Below are 20,634 nucleotides of genomic sequence, written 5' to 3'. Positions count from 1 at the left end.
TATAACTCCAACCATCTTTGGAAAATGTCTCAAGACAGTCTCTAGCCTCTGAGTTTAACTAAAGAGTGTTCAATATAAATTAGTCATGTTTCCTTCTGGTGTTCTCTTTTCTAGTGTTTTAGATACCTCAAACTAAAGTAATTCTGTCAGGTTTTTGAGACCTCCTATAAACTCAGGATAAATTCATAAACTAATCCTTGATTTTGCACAAGATTCTGTTACTGTAGATATTTAGCAGCTGAGAAGCTCAAACGTTTATACCATCAGATCTTCAAAAGACAAAATCTTAAGGTTAAGAAAAGTCCTGTAATCTTCTTCTTGTTGCTCATGTAGTATATCCTGATTAATATTAGCGAGTTTTGTTAAGAATGGATAGAGGAAAACAAAATATATGTGGTATGTTTACTGTTCATTAAGTCAAATTGATTATGTTCCTTTTGGCCTAATATATTTCATTTGCAAACATTAAAATTTACCAGTATTTTAGGAGCGAAAGTGTAGGGGTGATGAGTCTAAAACCTTTCCAGGGTCCTCTTCCTTTATGCTTTTAAGGAGAACAACTCTTCACGTCATATCCATCTGCATTTTATCCGCCTGTGTGTACTGAAGTCGAATGTTAACATGGCTGTAAATACCATCTTGGCTTACTGCATGTTGACTTCCCGTATAGACCTGCCTTTAACCTCTTCCACTGCCTTCCATATTGCTGGCTGTAGGGTGTGTCTACATGGTGTATCGAGTAAATTATGTAGAGGCGGTTTACTTTTTTTCTTACCTAGACTAAGAAAAGAATAATGAGCCTGGTCACTGAGTTAACAGGTGTGACAGGCTACATTACAGTCAATGAGTTGCAGGTACTTAGCACCTCTCACTGTAAGATAAAGTTCAAAAGTCACTGAGTTAATGTGACCACTCAACTTCCAGTCTTTGAATTAGCAAACCTAAATCTGATTTTTGGAACAGATGGATCCTGCAGAGTACTGAGTACTCTGTCCGAAGCCCAGTAAGAAATCTAAGCCTGGTTGTAACTCTGTACAGGAAATGCGTTGGGAACTTTCATTTCATTATTGAAGATAATCAAAATGTGGGCTGTTACTGAAGACAATAGTTCATTTAGTATATGACGGCACAGTGTGTTGCAGCGAGGGTAGCGGGAACTCATGGCTAGAAGAGAGCGATTACACCTTTGGTAGTAATCTGTAAATCTAAACCTGCTGGGAATCTGCAGTTGAAGACAGTTCAACTGTTTGAAAGTTCAGTACTTGGCTCCTTTTCTGGATCCAGTCCCCAGTTTGCACCATGTTCTAAGAACTGATATGCAGCTGTTTTAAAAGAAAGGAGGAGGGACCAGGAGAGCTGATAAGGTGTGATGTGTGCTCAGTAGAGGGTGGTTATTTTATTGGCATACGTGAGTTTCAGGACTCTAGTTCCTGCTCTGTGAACCAACTATTTGTAAGTACAGCATGAAACTTCACGCACTTGTTCTCTACAAGCCTGTCTTGCTGACTGCTGACAGGACAACTTTTAACAAATATCCTTATTTTAGCTATCACGCTGGACACTTAAAGTCCATTTTGTGTGAATTTTGGAAAAACTGAAACTGCTTTAGTGAATTATGGTAAAGAAATGTTTCCTGCTACTGGCACCTTTTTGAGACACGTCTGGGGAAAGTTCCCTTTTTTTATCATGATTACCAATGAACACAAGACTGTAGTTCAAGATAATATTGTGGTATGTATTTCTTATGGCTTTGCTGATGGGCTTATTAAACTGTTGTGTGTGTTGGTATGTTTTCATGCTGAATGCTTTGATACTTGCTCATAAACAAGGTATTCGTGATTTACTTCTAAAATTACATTTTAAGTTGCTTTGTAAATAGATGGTTGTATTTCAGCAAGAAATTTGCATGAACATTATTTTCTGATATTGTGACCTATTCTGAAGGTTAAGGATTGATCTCTGAGAATTTTGAACATTTGTAAAACCCTTTGTCACTTCACAGGCTCACAGAATGCAGAAATTTGGGTCCAAGTTCAGGAGAGATGTGTGTTCCCATTATCTGTATTTTGTTCAGAAGCATTTTGAAAACTGAAAACCATAAAGTTTAAAAACTTATTTATCTGTAAGTGTGCTTTCATGAAATTTAGTGTTGTTCATCTTAACCATATATTGCTCTTTGTGTTTCCAGATTGTCAGGTCTCAATACTAAAAAATGAGGTAGATGGAAAAGGTGAAAGAAGTTGTTTGTGCACGTTGGCTCACATAAATGTGTGGTTTGCAATGTCAGTTTTATCCAGTAGCATAGGCAGACCTTTTAATGAAGTTCAGTTTTGTATTTTCTCTCAGTGGATTTTGTTTTTCTTTCCCTTTTTCTCCCTCTATCTTCTCCAGGCTGCTGGTATTTCTCCAGAGAATATGACCTCTGACCTTGCATGTCCCCTCTTCATCCCTTCAGGGAACTGTTCTTCTGTTTCTCCTCCTTGTTCTCAGCTGTAGCAAATCTGTTCTTCAAAGATGTTCCTCTTTGACTGGTCTTCTCCATTTTGTTGTTGGGGATGCGTAATTCCACAGTTAACATCCTCATGTAAAGGGTTATTCTACCAGAACCTGTGGAAAAAGTTAGCAAATCTTGAATGTTGTCTGCAGCTTTCTTCTCCTTCGTGCTTTACATTTCTGTCTGATTTATATTGTCCAGTGCAGTTGCATCTTTAGTATTTGTTTCTTTAGCGAGTAAAGTGAGATCATAGTTCATACAAAAGTATCTTCTATTAAGATTCCTTAAAGGAATCCTTGTGTATTTCTTCCTCAGTTTCTGCATCCTGGCATCTTTTTCTTCCTCCTTTGCCAATATACTTTTACAAATATTTTTACAGCCATATGATTCTTGAGGTAAATAATTTTATTATGTAGGATACAAGTATGTATTTCATATCTCTGTGGCTGCTGGCAATTTGTATTTGTTTGCAGGTTACTGCGATGTCTCTTAAGTATCCATGCCATATGGGTATTAATTTGACTTTGTATACTTGACTGGAGAAAAACTATTAATGCTTAGAGACAAGATAAAGGCAAGTCAGAAATATTTGAATAGCACAGCTCTCCAATCTCTGAAAAAATAGCAATGAAAATTGTTATGAAATGCATCTTGGGCTAGAGAAATGCAGTCAGCAAGAAACAGCTTCAGTTTCAGCTACAAATATTTAGAGGTACCAGCACATCCTTCAGCAGTGTGTACAAAACTAGATAGTTAATGAGTCAAAACTTGTGTGCCTGTAGGTGTAAAACATGCATAGGGACAGTTCTGGCATATGCATCCAATAAGTACTGCTTATGCCATCTTTAGACTTCTAAAAGTGAGAACTGCATTCATTGTCTTGACTTGTTACTGTTTTTCTTTTACTTGAAAACATATTTGTTAATTACTGATTTGATTTTACTTTGGCATTATAAAACACTGCTCTGTTTTTGAATATGTGGGCAGTGAAAGCAGTAGTAGTTAATTTTTTTTATACAAAGCATTAATTTCTGTGCGTATGGAAATTCTTGATATGAAGAATAGCAGAAAATTATATAATATTCTGAATAGCAGTGATGCATTTTTTAACTTCCTTGTAATATATTGTGCTTGCAAAATGAGAATTGCTTTCTATGTTAGTCTTCTGCACTAACTTAATGCTTTAATTGGCGACAAAGGGCAAAGAAAAGCACATCAGCTTGGTGAAAGTTCATGGTAAAGATGAGGATGATACAGCTTTACTAATGTAACATTTGTGGTAGTCAGTGCAGTATGAGAAAGTAGGTGCAGTCACCTAGTCATCTATGTTCAACTAATTTTTTCTGAGCAGGATAATCAGCAGGACAGGTTTAGTGCTGTCTCCCCTGCAGCTCCTCCATCCCACATCTTCGTATCCAACCCTACTTTCCCACAACTTTCCTTTTCCTTCAGCATCAGGCACACCTCTCATTTTCATTTAAAGCAGCCCAGCCCTCACCCTGTCGTGCTGGCACTGTGTCATCTGGCAAGGCAGAGACTGCAACCTGAAAAACTTCGGAGAGGATGAGAAGATCTCTTCATTCTGGGAATAGCTCATTGCAGCAGGGGTACTGGGCATTCTGCAGTACCACAGTGTGGGGCTTTTTCACTTTGAAAATACCTTCTGAGCCTTCACCTACATAAAGAAATCCATGATTGATTTAACTTGGGAGATTTCTTTTGTGAAACCAGTTATTGGAAGGCTAATTATCAGTTAATAGTCCTTATTTTACTTTATTATTTTTACAGATAAGAAATATTTCATTTCTTTATTAGTTATCACTTCTAATATTCTGATATGGTTCCCCATTTGTAATCATGTATTTGGAAAACATTTTTAAAGTGTTAATCTCCTTTTTCTTTTTAAATGTCAGATTAGGTTTGTTGTTTTCCTTTGGCTGAGCTCCCTGGATAACTTTTTTTAATACTCTGATTCCCAGGGGAAACATCTATCTGCAATATTACCTTTTAAGCCTGGGTTTGGGGGTTTTCTTTTCTGTTTCAGGAAGAAAAAAGTCAAGAAATGTCTACCAATTTAAAATACCTTTCCTTGGGCATCCTGGTTTTTCAGACCACAAGTTTAGTCTTGACCATGCGTTATTCTCGGACACTGAAAGAAGAAGGACCTCGTTACTTATCCTCTACTGCAGTAGTTATTGCTGAACTTCTGAAGATTTTGACCTGTGTTCTATTGGTCTACAAAGAGAGCAGTATGTGTCAAATTTTGCACCAAGTAATTTTCCTAATCAATATGCTGTATTGTAGTGGCAACTGCAAAGCAGCCATGTGAGTACAGGCATACAACAAAGCATTTCCCTTCTCCTTATGTAAGAAATAGTCTTGGAAAGACACTAACCATACTTCACTCCTCAACACACGATACACGATATTGTATATTTGCTGAAGAGAGTTCTCTTTAAAGAATGTGGATACTGAGGAGTGCAAGAAGAAATTTCCTACTAACAGCTTCAAGATTGTGTTTGCTCAGGCATTTTAAGAAATTCATATGTAGAAGTGGGAAAAAATGAAAAGCTTTAAGTGTGTTCGAAGCATGAATGATAATTTAGAAGCCTATAATAAACAGCAGATGCAGAAGGGAGGAAGCAATTTCATTACTACAGGAAGAAGCACAGTTTTAAGCTCAAAAAAAGTATATTCAGATTTACTCTAGTTCATATTTTGTACATTTTATACTGAATTTATCCGGTTCCTTGACACACATATTTGATCTTCAACAGCTTAAAAATATCATTGTATATGCATAAATATTGATGACTGTAGGCTTCTAAATGTGCACTTTTTAGGTGATACTCTTTAATGTGTCATCTTCAAATATTTATATGGTTTCAATAAGTTTGAATTAAAGTATTTTGAATAATGGTTCTAGTTCTGATATTCCAGGCTACAGGAAGATACTTTGCAGCCTTTTTTTCTTACATATATGAGGCTTATGAAAGTCAAACAAACGTAGATAGTATTTTGAGGTCTTGATAGCAGTGCTAGCTATAAAAAGGGGGCAACAATCTTTAAGAACAGAACATTACTATCTCTTTTTTTTTTCTCTCCTTTTAGTGAATGTCTATTTCTTTTATTGTTTCTTTGGGTAGAGTGCAATTTACGGACTTTGAACAGAGTGCTACACGATGAAATCCTTAATAAACCCATGGAAACTCTTAAACTTGCTATTCCTTCAGGAATTTATACTCTTCAGAATAACTTGCTGTATGTAGCATTGTCAAACCTAGATGCAGCCACATACCAGGTATTGTACATTTGGATGTCTCTGTAAGTTTCAAAAAAACCCCATGAATTATGCAGTAGTAATTGTTTCTGGATTCTTCTAGGTTACATATCAACTGAAAATTCTTACCACAGCATTGTTTTCTGTGTCCATGTTGAACAAGAAATTGGGTGTATACCAGTGGCTTTCATTAGTAATATTGATGACAGGAGTGGCATTTGTGCAGGTAAATATTAACAGGCGGTTTGTGTTTATTTAATGTATTTATTCAAGGAACATGGATTTCTATACTGATTATACAGCTTTCTGATTCTACCAGCTGCACACGAGCACCAGAGTATGGTCAGGAGCTACGAATCACAACTGGCCAGGGCTAGAGGACACCAGACATGGTTCAAAGGCAGAAGATAACACCTCTTTTTGTGTGCCAGTGCTCTACTGTAGAATGTGACAGGGCCTCTGGAGCAACCTGCAAATAACAGTGATAGCACTATTTATTAGCACACTTCTTCAGACATGAGGGATTCACAGATCTTCTGTGCCAGCACAGTCCTGCTGCTCACCTTGTGGTACGGTTTCAGCATGGCAAATTTACTTGAACTTTTTCAAGAGACAAACTTGGCCTCTGTTCTAAATAGTGCAGGTACAGGAGTTTGTAGTTTTCAGAGGGCAGAATCATGGGATAAGAGACTATTCTAAGAATTTTTAGCAGATTTTAGCGTATCCTAGAAATCTTTACTTTAAAACTTAAGGATTTGAAAAAAATTTTGAGGATTAAATTTTATAGAATTTTCAAATCTAATAATTAAAAATTAGAACAAAACATTCTGATAGTAATTAACAGGCTCTTCAATATGTTTTTGTCTGTGGCATTGCACTTTATTCTGTTAGCATTAGGTATATTGCAGGATTTAGCTTCATAAATTTCAGCTTTAGTCGTCTGTATAATCACTGAAGAGGGGCACGTGCAAAAGACAATTCATCCTATCTTAAAGACAGATGGTGTAAGTGGTTTTCTAACTGTGCTTATATTTGTAAGGTAACTAACTGCCAGGTGGCAAAAGTTGGTGACTGTGAATGCCCATGGTAAGTCATGCTGGCATTCAGAAACAGTTCTGGCTTATAAATCCTGGACCTGTTTAAATTGATGGTTATTCTCCCAGTCAGGCACAGTTTTACTCCTTACAAATATGTAGAAAGAAAAATTATGGCTTTGCAGTCCTTTAAAAGTATTTGTGGTGCAAAATACAAAACTTTACAAGCATGTGATTGTCTGTATTTAGTAACTGTTACTGTTGCTAGAAAACAAATTTGCATTTTATAGATGCTTATGACTTGATTTTATCAGTGAATTTTGTATAACTGTTTTTACATCCAGTGGCCTTCAGACTCTCAAGCAACAGCTGCTAAGGAACATTCAGCAGGATCTCAATTTGTAGGCCTGATCGCCGTTCTTATAGCATGCTTTTCTAGTGGATTTGCTGGGGTTTATTTTGAGAAAATTTTAAAGGAAACTAAGCAGTCTGTGTGGATCAGAAACATTCAGCTTGGTAAGTTTAATTTTAGTCATCTCTTAGAGATATTGCATTTTGAAGAATTAAGATAAATGTGCAAAAAATATATATAAATAAAAAATATCACCAACATTTTAGTATTCTGCATAAATGTACTTTTAAAACCAAGAGTATAAACTCTGCTAGATGGAATTCTAGCAGTTTCTTTCTTATCTCAACCTAGTTCTTGATTTAACTTGCTTATAGAGTGTCTGTAAGTTTGTACAGAATCTGTCGATTGAATTTGTGTTTAAAATTTTCTAAAGAATGTTATCTTATGCAGGATTCTGTGTATCCTCTGTGTTTGAAAATTATTGTCTTTTGCACTAATTCATAAGAACTGGTAGATACAGATAGTATTCCTTTTTCCTTTTTTTTTCTTAGAGAATATTGGAACATTAAAACAAAATACGTTTCTAAATCAATGTTTTGAAAAGTTTTAAAATTAACATTTTTTTTCTCTTGTGTCTGGGTAGACAGTTTCTATAGGTTGGCACTTTTAATACAAAAAAACTGCTTTGTGGGTAAAGTTGAGGTAATGAATTATTATTATTTCAGTACAAAGGTCAGTTCTCTCTATAATCACCAGAGAGAGGCATATGCAAAAGACAGTTCATCTTAACTATTTTAATGCCCTTACCTATTGTGCACCTATCCGTAAGAGAATACCTTCTATTTCCAAAGTAGTTCTGGGTCTTCTAGACCCTAGATATTAATGGTGACAGAGTTGGTCCATTTTCCTGAATGAGTTCTCCCTCACCTCAAAGCAATCTTGTCCAGTTTATAGGGTTGGAAATGTGACATCAGCAATATCTTTTTGTTCCTGTTTTGCAACAGAAACAAAACTTAGTTGGAGTTGCCCTTCTTTCTGTAATGGAATCCCTTTAGTCTTCACCTGTAGGCAATAATTATTTATTGCATATTTGAATAAATGCTTTCAGCAGAATTTGAACTTTCCAGCACCTTAGAACAGACTCTTGATCAAATCCACAGTACTGTAGAATTAAGTCATGAGGATGATTTAGTGGATCAGGGCTGCGTACTGAGTCTGGTAGAATGTAATGAAGTACCATAAAAACAGGAGATGGTGTGGGTTTTTTGTAATTAAACTGGTATGGTCAAAAATGTCTGAATACAAGCAATATTTTTTCCTTTCTTTTCCTGTTGCTGTGTTTTAATTATAAATGGTTTCAGTTTAAAATGCAGAACTGCATTGTGATTATATTTTAATATTTTTACATGTCCATAATGTTTTGAAACTTGAGGATAGAGAAGGGGATGAAAACCTCTACTTACTATCTGCTAGTATTTATTGAAATTGTGTATATTAAAACTAAGTTTTCTTGAACAGCGGGTAGGGGATACATCAGGAAAGGTTATGTTAAGGAATTATGGAGGCAGCAAAGGGTGGGTAGCTGGGGCTTGGTCCAGGGTTTAAGGTAAGATTTGGTGCTCTGGATGGCGCTACAATGTAAAATCCGTTGCAAAGGAAAGCTGATTATTATTACTCTCAACTTCCATGCTAGAAGCGCTTTGGTGGGCAACAATGCAGATATCTGAAACAATTTCCAATTAAACATTCATAATTGTCGAAAAATCAATGATCTCTTCTAAAACATTCTTCAGATTTTTCTACAGTGCACAAAAGTATGTATGAAAACAAATGAGTTCACTAGTTTGATAGTCGGCCTGGTCATATATTGAATGTTCCAGTAATTGCTTTGTGAAAACAATGGGATCAGAACAGATTGCATCTAAACACAAACTGTTCAAGGTAATGAATAACTGGGACTGATATATGAAGACATAAATGTCCATGATAATAGTGAGAATTGAATCATCTGATTTTTTTAATTTATTTTTTGGCAGTGAGCTTAATTTGCCTCAATACAAAATTCAGTAGAATATGTTTACTATTAAGGTTGTTTTCAGTTCAAAAATGAAATGAATTTTGTCATATTTCATAGAGGGTTTCCTGATACAGCTTTTAGAAAACATTTAAAACATGAAATCACAATGTCAAAAATATGTTAGTGTATCCTTTCTGCAAGTGCAAGATAGTTGCCCGCTTAAGACATTGTATCATTCAGGAGCAAGTCAGTCATAAGCAAGAGCTTTGAAATAGAGCTTTTCTTGAAAGACGAACAACAAAAACCATATGTCCAACCTGGTTTTCATTTTTGTATCTGTAGAGAATTATTAGAACTGTAGAAAAAATTGGAAAATATATTTGCAAAATTTTTGAAAAATGCAGTTTTTAATGCATACCAGTATCATATTAGGGATGTATGAATAGTTGATTTTATTTATTTTAGCAGATCAATTGGAAAATAGAAGTAATTGGTTTCATCTGAATGAAACCTAAATTTTTAATTAGGTCTACAAAAATAATTACTTCTTGTCAAACAGAAGGTTTTATTTTGTTCAGAACAATGCCGCCTTTTTCAGACGCAAAGAAATGTGAAGAAAATAGAGGTCAGCTTTTCACAGAAATGGAATGCAAAAAATGTTCCCCCTTTCCTTGCTCAGGACTAGAGCCTACATCAGTCACAGAGGAGGTGTTTGCATTACTTCCATGCCTGAGGGGATTAGGAAAAGTTTCCCATCTGATAGAAGAACACTATACTCACCAAATTATAAACTTTTTTATCTCATCTCAATTTCTTCTTTTGACATTAAGTCTCTACTAGTAAATGTGCATTGTGTTTGAGACTGGTTCAGAAGAATCCCACTTCCAAGATCCTTGTCTGAATTGGCAAACTGCTAAGTCCTGGTCTTGCTATGTCAGTGACCATCTCCTCCACTGAAAGTTTTCCCTGTTTTTCTTTCCAGGTTATAGTGTGACTTCAGCTTTCAGTCATGACTAGTTTCAGGAAAACTGAAATTGTGTTTAAGTGAATTTTGCTATTTGCCATCCCATTCTAGTAGAAAGCAATCACCTCATTCCAGTAGAAAGCAATGGAAGATAAGTATATAAGAATGTCCTAATGGAAACAGTCAAAACTTGTTACACGGTGTGGAAAATAGCTTTTAAAAGAGAATATCTGTCTGAACACTGATTGCATTTGAACGTGATGGTATTGCAAGTGGCAGTCCTATTTTAAAATCAGATATATGTGAGCAGTTCTTGAGGACAAGGAACCTGTTTGCATGTTTTTCACCAGAAGCTTTTAAATCAATCTTGTACTTTCAGGATTTTTTGGTAGCATATTTGGACTGATGGGTGTATACATTTATGATGGAGAACAACTGTCAAAGAACGGATTTTTTCAAGGATACAATAAACTTACTTGGATAGTTGTTGTTCTGCAGGTGAGATACCTTGTATCACATGTTTCTGTGAAGGCACTTGGGATTTACTCTTCTATAAATGACTGGGGAAACTAATGGGTATCATTGAAGCTACTGAGAATTCTATAGTCAAAAGTCTGATATATCACTATTAGAATAAACCTCTAAAGAAAAACCTGGAAAATATATAGCAAGTATATGTCTATGTATTGTGCAACATAAAAGCATGTAAGCATTATTTCTTTTGCAATGTGTTTAAAAAAAAAAAAAAAAAAGCCTTTCCTCCTTTGGCTAAAAATGTATATTACAAGCATGTCCACTAATTTAATGATGGTAATATAATCAACAATTTCTTTAATGGGGAAAGAACTACTCCTCCAATATTTATCTTCAACAGTGCATATCCATAACATAAAATAAATGTAATGCTCCTAAATATAGACCAAAGCTTTTCCTAAAGTAAGCGCGTGTTGTTAAAATAGATGCTCTCAGTGGAATTACCAGGTTGCAAATCCAAACGTCAACATTTTTTCAGGCACTTGGAGGGCTGGTGATTGCTGCTGTCATAAAATATGCAGACAACATTTTAAAGGGATTTGCAACTTCTCTCTCTATTATACTGTCAACATTGATCTCCTATTTCTGGCTGCAAGATTTTGTCCCTACAAGGTAAGAATTATTTTCCATGTATGATATAAAAAAAAAAAAAGTTGAAAACTTAATGCTTACCAGATGTAACTGCAAAAATAAATAAAAAACAGTCCAAGCCACACTTTTAGAGTGTTTAGGTACAACTTGCACATAAAAGTTTAGTTTCATAACATACCATAACTAATACTTAATCTTTTCAGTATAGTTGGCAAGATTAAATTTTCTGTAAGGTACAGCCCCCCACAGGTCAGGAATAACTGAATCTCAAGTCATGGCTTTTGACATACCACTCTCTTGCAGGCTCTGTGCTTTAGTTCACTGCCCCTTTCTCTTCTTTTCCTCCCTACCCGATCTCCCTCAGTTTGTTCAGCTCCTACTTCGCTTCTGTGCTGAAGCCAGTTCTCTTCAGTTTTGATGCTTGCCTTGCACTGCGTTTGGCTCTGCTCTTTGAACCAGCCTCCCCCCTGCTGGCTGTTCTGAGTAAGATCATGACAAAGGGGTTGCCTGTCTCCTGTTTTCTCTTTGTCCTCTAAATGGACAGATCTTCCACAAGTCATCTCATTGCAAGAGGAGTTATGGCTGAACACTGAGAATGATGATAATCTCTTTATGCTGGTTTTCATCCAATCTCAAAACAGTCTCTAAAAGTGATAATTGCAATCATACAGGCATGGAAGTTACACTACAGCAATTAGTTGCCCAAGGAGACCCAGAAGCCCAAAGGCAGAGCTTTTTTCTAAAGACAACACCATGTTTATTAGTGAAAACATTCAACCAAGAAAGAGAGAAGAATGCTTGCTATGTGCTTCTAGGCCCAATACACTGTGTCCTGATGTTTTGTGAATCAGATTTTAGTAGCTCTGTGCCCTGCAGGTTTTGTACATGGGTAGGTTCCGGAATAGTGCTTGTCTTGGCAGTGCATGTTAATATATGGAGTGTAGAAGTAATATTCCAACTTTCAGATATATTAATAGGATTTTGCTTATAATTGACCTACACTCCTCATATATGTTACGCATACTCAGTGTAAAAATAGTTTGAATAATATTTACAACTTTTGTATCTGATACAAAGAAACATCTTTTTATCTAAAAGTAGTGTTTGCAGTATTAGCAGGAGTTTACTTAAACATTCAAAAAAGGAAGTAGAACAACTATTTAGGCTTAGAAAGTGGAAGACATTGAACTTAAATTATAAGTAGCTTATACTTGTCCTATTAAAACAAATGTAGAAAGTGGTTTAAGAATTTCTGTGTGCTCAAATGGAAAATTAATAAGTAACTTACCAGCTTCTGCAAACATGGTGAAAATGGAAACAGTGGTAAATAATTAAATGAGATGGAGCCAACTAGCAGCATGTAGAACTTGAAGCCATCTCATTTAATAAAACTTGATTGACTTGAGTTAATCAAACTTAATCTTTAGTACCTTGCTTATGCCAACTGAATTTATTTGAACTGAAACTGCGTAATTGTTTCTGTCACTTCAACGAACATTTTTGATTGGGATAATAGATGTAAAGTACTTAAGTGCTTGAATGTGTTGCAATGGATCGTGTCCAGAAATAGGCTAACTGTATTCTCTGAAGGATTATCATGTCATGTGCCACAGTTTTTTTAGCGTTTGGTTCAGAAGATCAAATTGTCAACATTGTCATGTCTTTATGACAAGGTTCTTTTCTAAAATGTGTTCTGATTGTCTGTTGGCTTTGGATATTTTGTTTCAGACTTGTAACTATCAAAACAACTTGAAAGGCCTCTATGTCACAATACAAAAGATGCCTTTATTATCTTTTCCTTACATAAATCTTTATGTATCTGCCAAAAATGAGATTATACTGACTTGCAAACTGATTCTTGGGCAGCAATAATTTGTTTTTACATAAGCTTTGGACTTCAAAGCAAACACAACTCCATCAACATGATGTACGTAAGGTGTTAAAAGTGGCTGGGTAACCATTCTGCTTGCATTTTGCACAGAGCTTTAGGCAAAAGAAAATAAAAAAAAGGGTTGGTCTGATTACTTTTGACAATTGTTCCATGAAACTATAATTTTAATTTCCAGAATATGTCAGTATAATGATACATTACTTTGTGGATGTAAGTTTTTTATTTCAACTTCTTCCTGCATCCTTCTATAATAAATATATGCAAATTATTTTGCTCTTTGTAAATTGAACAAATATAATTTATCTTTCTGTGTTCCCACAGGAAAAATGTCCTTTCTTTTGATTGTATTACATAAGTAAAATTAAATCAACTAAAACAAGCTAACTTTTTTTTTTTTTAATCCCTGTTCTATTCAGTGTCTTTTTCTTCGGAGCCGTCCTTGTAATAGCAGCTACTTTCCTATACGGTTATGATCCCAAACCTGCAGGAAATCCCATTAAGGCATAGCAGACTTCCTCATCAACCTGCTTCTCAAGATCATGCATTGGGGGCATTGCTAACAATGGCATGTGGAAAGTGTCATTGTGCACTGCAAGGAAAGGATTACTACCCTGAATCTATTGAAGAAATGCTTATGAGTAGTTTTGAATAGCCAGAGGGATTAAAGGTGGATGATGATACTGTCTGTAACTGATGGGGAAAAAAAAAAAATGGCAGGGGAATGCCCAGTGCAACTTGCTAATAAAAACTTGAAAGGAACAAAAAGTTTCCAAGAAACTACCGTTAGGAATGTTTACAGCTTTGACTGGGATTGCATCAAAAGAATTTACTGTATTGACTGCTGCAGAAATATGTCCTATGCACTCTTTGAAAGAGCACATGACAACATTGTCAGATTGTATGTTTTTGCAATTTGACTATATTTAGTCTTAGTAAATATGTTTTTAACTGTTTGTCTCTTTACATGAAATGAGCTGAATACACATCATAGTTCTAAAGTGATGGTTCTAATTAGGTATTCCTTATTAAAACTGTGAAGATTGAAGTATGATTGAAAGACACGTTCACAATAGCAAATATTTTTATATTTTTAGAAGGCTGATTTAATAACAGAAATGTGTTATTAAATTATAATATTATAATTCTGTTGCTTATATAAAACTATTGTAAGAATGTTAACATTCTCATCTAAGTACACAAAGGGAGAAATTCCGAGTAAAAGCTGGAAATCTGTGTTGATGCTCCAGCCTTCATCAGGATAGCCTGTAGTATTCCAACAGAGGCAATAACTCTGTGAACACAGGCCAGAGGTTACTGCACTAACCTGGCACTAAGAGTAGGGTTATGATGGAGTGCTTGCTCAGATGTAATATTCATTCTTTTGATTGATTATAAATCAACTTTTTGGTAGAACCTTTAAAGTAGTTTTTATGCTTTAAATATCCTCTGGGGATTTTTTTTAACTACAATTTTAAAAAAAAAGCCCATAATAAACATTTTAAATGCATTATTGTTGTCTGTAACAGCTCCATCTGGCGCTATTATGGTATATCTTCTCTATACTGTACTGTACTTTATTACAGAGGTGTTTTTTAAACAAGTGTTGTTTACTCATGAACTCTCCAAGGCTTTATCAGTAAATTTCTATGTAATGGCTTAATTAGAGATTATTTTTTTAAATTATTATTATTATTATTTTGTTCTGGGAGTCCTTGAGCCAACAGACCAAAATGGGTTCTCTGGAGCTATTCAGTCTAGTAGTGGAATTACTTTAATAGGAAACATAATGAAAAAGTAATTAATTGTGCAATAGGTAAATATAAAAGCATGCTATTCTTCTGTTTTAAACCAAAAAAAACTTCACAAAGAAACCTAGATGAAATTAGAACTTAGATCGATTAAACTGTTAGAAACACTTCACTTGTTGAAGTATTTGCAAATAGCCAGAAGCACCAAAAAAAATGCCAGAACTAATAAACAAAAAATGCTATCTTAAAAATCACTTGTTTTCAGGAGACATATTCACAATGGATATTAAAGTAGAGTGACTTCTTATCCATGTTACGCTTGGAAAGGTATACATTTATACAAAAACATATCAATAGTCCCTTACCTGTAGAATGGCAAGTGGTAAAAATGTATGATTTCATTTTTTTCCCCCCATCATGCTCTTTCTCACTTCTGTCTTGTACTAATGAAGATGTTGTGAAGAGAGAGGTGTTCTAAAATGTTTACCAAAGTACCTCATCGTCTTTCCCACGTTTTAGTGGTGGATTAACAAGGAGATTCTGTAAGAGTGCTCTGAGATATTTTTAATGAAGTATTGCAAATGGGAAAGGAAAAATTCCACTTACGTCAGCCAAGCAAAAATAGTGTTTTCCTTCTGTTGGCCATCACGTGGATTATCGCCTTTTATGTTTGCTTATCATATCAGAGCAAGACATTAAAGAAATTTCAGAGTTATGCCAAGGGCTTGCTAAGCTTTGTGAACTGTGAATCTATCCCAGCATGCCGTAATTGCAGGAGCTCTGCTACTTGGTAGTCAAAACTATCTTGTATTACCCTAAATTGGCGTTCTATGTTAATATTAAACCTTTTACATATAACATTCAATGTGGCAAAATCTTTGAAAATTTACATTTAGTCATTTCGCCACTGAAATAGAACATGAGGTAGGATGTACGCGTAGAACAGTGGCTTGCAGCGTTGCTTAGTGTAGAATGGGAAGTGTGTGACTGAAATGATCTGAGAAGTGTGGTAGTAATATTTGAATTGGAGTTTGGCCCACATGATAGTACTTTTAATTTCATGAATCACAGTAGTGGAAATGTTCAGGTGATATAATTGGTTACTTCCTTGAGGAATTTCTCCAAAAACCAGAAGAAGCAGGTTTAGAACACTTAAAAGCCAGTTGCACAGGAAGGGACCAAACAAGCCAAATAATCACCACATTGCTGGAGTTCTGTTACATATAACCCAGTTTTAATATTTCAGGTGCACCTGTCAATATTTGTCAATGAGGATCAGGTTAAAGAACAGGAATATGTGCTCTTTGCTTTTGAATAGGATGTCATACAGCTTTGGAAAACAATATATCTACTGTACTAAGGAACAGTAACTCCTGTCAGTAGATCAGTGACTCTTCCATGCTTTCAATTGACAGTTCCATTAAATTTTCCAGTAGAGGGATAGATCTCTTCATACACTTGTTGCTGTAAAGGAAATACGAATTTGCATTTTTAGCTGTCTTTCCTTAGCCCTTTACAGGCTCTTGTCTGAGGCCCTCCAGATTGAAAAGCATTATTCTAGACAGCGGGAAGACAGCGTATGTTTCCTGAGAACAGAAAGGATTTGAGGAGGGTTCACTGATTTCTGTAACCTTTGCAATCTGAGAGCATATGCACATTTTCTCATTAAGATACATTTGTATCTGGATTTTAAAATAATAATTAAAAAAAAGCAGTTTTAAGTCTGTAACTCATTAACTAACCAAAGAAGCATAGCTAGCACAGAGCATTGGGAAGCAGGGCATAGTTTGCCCTAAAAGCAATCTGTAAGAGTTTAACTTTCCAAAAATAAACCTGTCTTTCTGAACTATTGTTGACTTCTAGACAATGGATTTGTTAGTTTAGTTGTATATTTAGGAGGCTAACCTATACTTAGCAGAATTTTATTTAAATATTTATAAAGTTATAGCGAGGTATTTATTTGCAATACCTTGAATTATGTGTGTGTTTGGTTTTTTTAAGACTTGCATAATGGGAGTACCAGTATTTTTTAAATACTTGGATATTTGCTAGTTTCATTTGAGAATCTCTGGGATATATAAGTAGTCAAATAACAATAAAATTAGAACTATCTTCAAAGCAAAATAAATCAGCAGTTCAGTGGTGAAAAATCTTGAGTCTAATAAAGTAAGATAAACTTTTCTTTAAACATTGTATTTCTGTGCTATCCGCAAGTGCCCAATAATTTTTTTTCTCAAAGAATTCAGATAATTTTATAGTTCTATTCAACTTCTTTGTTTTAGACAAACTATAAGAAAACCTCCCTTTTTGTTTGCTTTAATAATGGGTAGACTAACGTTCTAGATCCGGCTTATACAAGATAACATCTTGGGGTTTTTACTGTAACTTTTTAGAAACTATTGTTTTATTTTTCCTCAGAAAAACAATCTTATTTTGGTAGCATATGCTTGCGTTTCAGTTACTCATACAGTCCTCAGATTTTTAGAAGTACGTAATTGTTTTGTGTTCCTAACTTATTTTTATGGCTGTAATTCACAAGACTGTAATGGATTTTGTTGAATTGTTTTTAAATTGATAAATGAAACATTGCATTTCTTCTGTTTTTTGTTGTCAGTAACTTTCATATTGTAATATATTTCCTTATTGGCCGTGCATGTTCTGTTGTATTTAAGCAAACATCATTTTCCAAACTTGAAGTTGTTGCTCATTTTCCTCCTGGTGACAGTGTTTCTTGCTGGATATTGTGAATGAAGAAGATTATTCATTGTTTTCTTTTCTGAAATCCATGTTTTGTAAGAATGAGATATTAAAAAACATTAAGGGGTTTTTTGTGTATTAGAAAGGTAATGTTTATCTATAGCATGGTATTACACCATGCATGTGGTAGTGTATCATTACCTATGGTGTTCAGTTATTGTAAGAAAGTCCAAGAAGTGTTTCCTTGCCTTTGTTTTCATTGTTCTTTTCATTTTTAATGCTGATTATTTTCCACAGGAAGTTACTAAACAGTGCTGCTCTTTCCAGGTAAGCTCATTATATGTTTTTAGATATCTAGAACTAAGATATTTTTACTGGAAAAAATGCAGGGGAAAATGCAACAAAATAAGTGGGATTAATTAGATGATATCTTCTGCTCTGGTTACTGTGAATCCAAATTTCTGTTCAGTTGAATTTATAACTTTTTCTAATTATTTCCTGCTAGCTGAATTTATAACTCTTTCTAGAAGCAAAAAAATCTGTCCTGAGGTGCTGTTCAGTGCTCATTCTTGAATGTCTGCTGCACATTTGCATCCAAGAGTAGACACGACATTTTTAACTCTTGCCTTCAACCTTCCATCATTGTTCTGACTGTAATTAGGCATATTCATTTCATTAGCAATTTATAGCTCAGTAAGAATTGCTTATATGCTAAGCATATGTTTATATGTACTGCCATGAGTAACACTTTTTTAGACTTTTTAAAGTTTGTCTTTATTGTCAATATATTTTAAATTTAATTTTAAATATGTGAGCCCAAATATAGATCATATATTCGAACATTGTAGCAAAATTTTTAAGGTAGTCTTAGGATTTTTTATATGTTGATGTTGATATTTGTGTGTGATTACACTGAATACAGTTCTAATATATGGTGTTTCCAGGCAGTTTGGAAACAGGTTATTTTTTGGTATAACACTGCTGAACCATGGAATGCATCTTACATGACCTAATACAGTCTTTTTTTAATCCATATTGAGGTAGAATACTGTATTTTTTTTCTCCTGTATGTGTAGATAATGTCACTATAGTAATAAACTGCTTAAAATTCAGGACTGGCTTTATTAAGAATATGATATTACACTGTTTGAGAGCTTTGTAAATGGAGAGGCTTGCCTTATGCATATTTTAGCAGAAATAAAACAATATTTTATTTAACATTTATTATTTCAGAATATAATTTTTGGCATAATTTTCTATAAACTCCAGAAGGCTACTGTAAGGTGTTTGTTAATGGGAACTTTTAACAGACAGCTTACTGAATTTTGCCAGAAATTTAATTTTGCTTGAGACATGCTTCTTTTTGACCACTGTATCATGACTTCTTGTGAATCACATTTGAGCAGTGTTCTTGTGACTGTCTCTGCACTCTTCTGGTCCGAAAACCTTGATCTCCTTGTTCAGGACTGCAGTTCCTGAACTGGAGGTGGTAGGGAGCATCTGAGTATCAAGTACCAAGTTATAGTATGGTGTGCAATTGTAAAACACTGTAATCCTTTGTAGAAGAGTTTTGCCACAAGTTACCAGCAGGCAGCTGGTGATTCAGTAGCTTCCCCCCCCCATTTTAAATACTTAATTTTGATAGCAGTGGAAAGTACTATACAATATACCTTCTAGAATACAGCACAATCCGTTGATTCATGTTACAATTTAGAAGCTGAGGTTTTGTATAGCTATAATTTACAATATATCAAAGACCTGAACAGAGCTCACAAACACAATGCTATAGATGGTGAATAACATTTCCCTGTCCTTTCCAGAGATGTATATAATAAAATCAGGTCATCTCACCAGCTATGCACCAATAATTTTCAGGACATCTCATTTCTGTCAGTTCCTTTTGTCAATTCTGCTCTGATCTTAGTGATCACATGCAATATGATTTAAACTGAAATTTTTAGGCCATTAGGTGACAGAAATGAATTATTCGTCAGCTAACCACAGGAGCATAGCTGGTACAGAGTACTGGGATGCAGGGGACAGTGTTCTTTGAGTTTGCCCTAAAAGCAATCTGTAGGAGTCCTAACTGAAACCATTGAAACCATCATCTGTCTGTGCTTTAGAATCAAGGGTTTCCCTTGGGGAGACAAGTACTCTGTTTTCATTCTGCTTCCAAAAAGGTGGTAATATCTTCTACAGCTAGTGAGTAGTATTATGCATTTACTTTGTACAGAAGGTTGAACGCTACAGGTGTTTAGATGTAACAGACAATTTTTGTTTCTGTTCTTCAGGAGATTAAATGTTTGTCAGGAATTTGTCTCTCAGTTAAATAATGGCAGAGCGGATTATGTCAGGACTTACATAGGTAAGTGGAGTTTGATATTTGAAAACGTGTAGCTGGTTGAAATTCATGAGAGCAAAAGCAAGTCATATTTATCTAGAGTTTATTCTAAATGTAGGAATTCTTACTTGGATCGTCTGCTCAGCCTACGTGAGCAAACCTGATATTTAAGATGCGTTTATTTTGGGATAATGACATCATTGACAGGGGTTGGTCTAATATAAAGTGTGGATAGAAAAACAGCTGTTTAATCAGCCTAGTTACAAAATGTCTTTGCTGAGATGTAGGTAACTTTTTTACATGAGTTCCTGACGTGTCATGTACATGTCTGTGTGTGACTTTCCCACGAAAATGTAACAGCACTCTCGCCAAGGAGTAGACTTGAAACCATGCCAAAATTTTAGGACCTCTCTCCTTTTCAAGTAGAAGGGGTGAGAAACCCTGGAACAGAATTGTCACATACTTGGCATAACTTATTGAGACTTGTAACAAATGACTGGTAATAGCAGTGGCTGCAAACATCTGTTTTCCCCTATGGGTAGCCCTGTAGATCCACACTTTTTATCATGAGCTAGAGTCTCCTTGCCTTTGTCTCGCTGTGAGACCAGAGTAGATCCATTGGCCTGAGTAGGGCTGCACCTCATGAAATTCTAAATTCCCTAAAAGCTGCGTTATGATGAGATAAGAGGGT

General features: G+C 35.0%; 1 protein-coding gene across 2 annotated transcripts; it reads left to right on the top strand.

Moving 5' to 3' along the window:
* The first annotated feature begins 1,534 nt into the window (after positions 1 to 1,534).
* Positions 1,535 to 18,824, top strand: SLC35A3 (solute carrier family 35 member A3). 2 transcript variants are annotated; one of them, XM_050900784.1, is made up of 8 exons: positions 1,535 to 1,731; positions 4,539 to 4,743; positions 5,641 to 5,795; positions 5,878 to 6,000; positions 7,153 to 7,324; positions 10,521 to 10,639; positions 11,154 to 11,287; positions 13,574 to 18,824. In XM_050900784.1, the coding sequence occupies exons 1-8, from the start codon at positions 1,627 to 1,629 to the stop codon at positions 13,662 to 13,664; spliced, it is 1,104 nt and encodes a 367-aa protein (XP_050756741.1). In that variant the 5' UTR covers positions 1,535 to 1,626; the 3' UTR covers positions 13,665 to 18,824. The 2 variants fall into 2 exon arrangements, with proteins under 2 accessions (XP_050756741.1, XP_050756742.1); XM_050900785.1 differs by lacking the exon at positions 1,535 to 1,731 and adding an exon at positions 2,024 to 2,122.
* Positions 18,825 to 20,634: the final 1,810 nt, after the last annotated feature.

This window comes from Gymnogyps californianus, chromosome 8, assembly GCF_018139145.2.
Source record: "Gymnogyps californianus isolate 813 chromosome 8, ASM1813914v2, whole genome shotgun sequence".
Classification (NCBI taxonomy): domain Eukaryota; kingdom Metazoa; phylum Chordata; class Aves; order Accipitriformes; family Cathartidae; genus Gymnogyps; species Gymnogyps californianus.
Note: the sequence above shows the minus strand (reverse complement) of the source record. Positions and strands in the feature narration are given on the sequence as shown.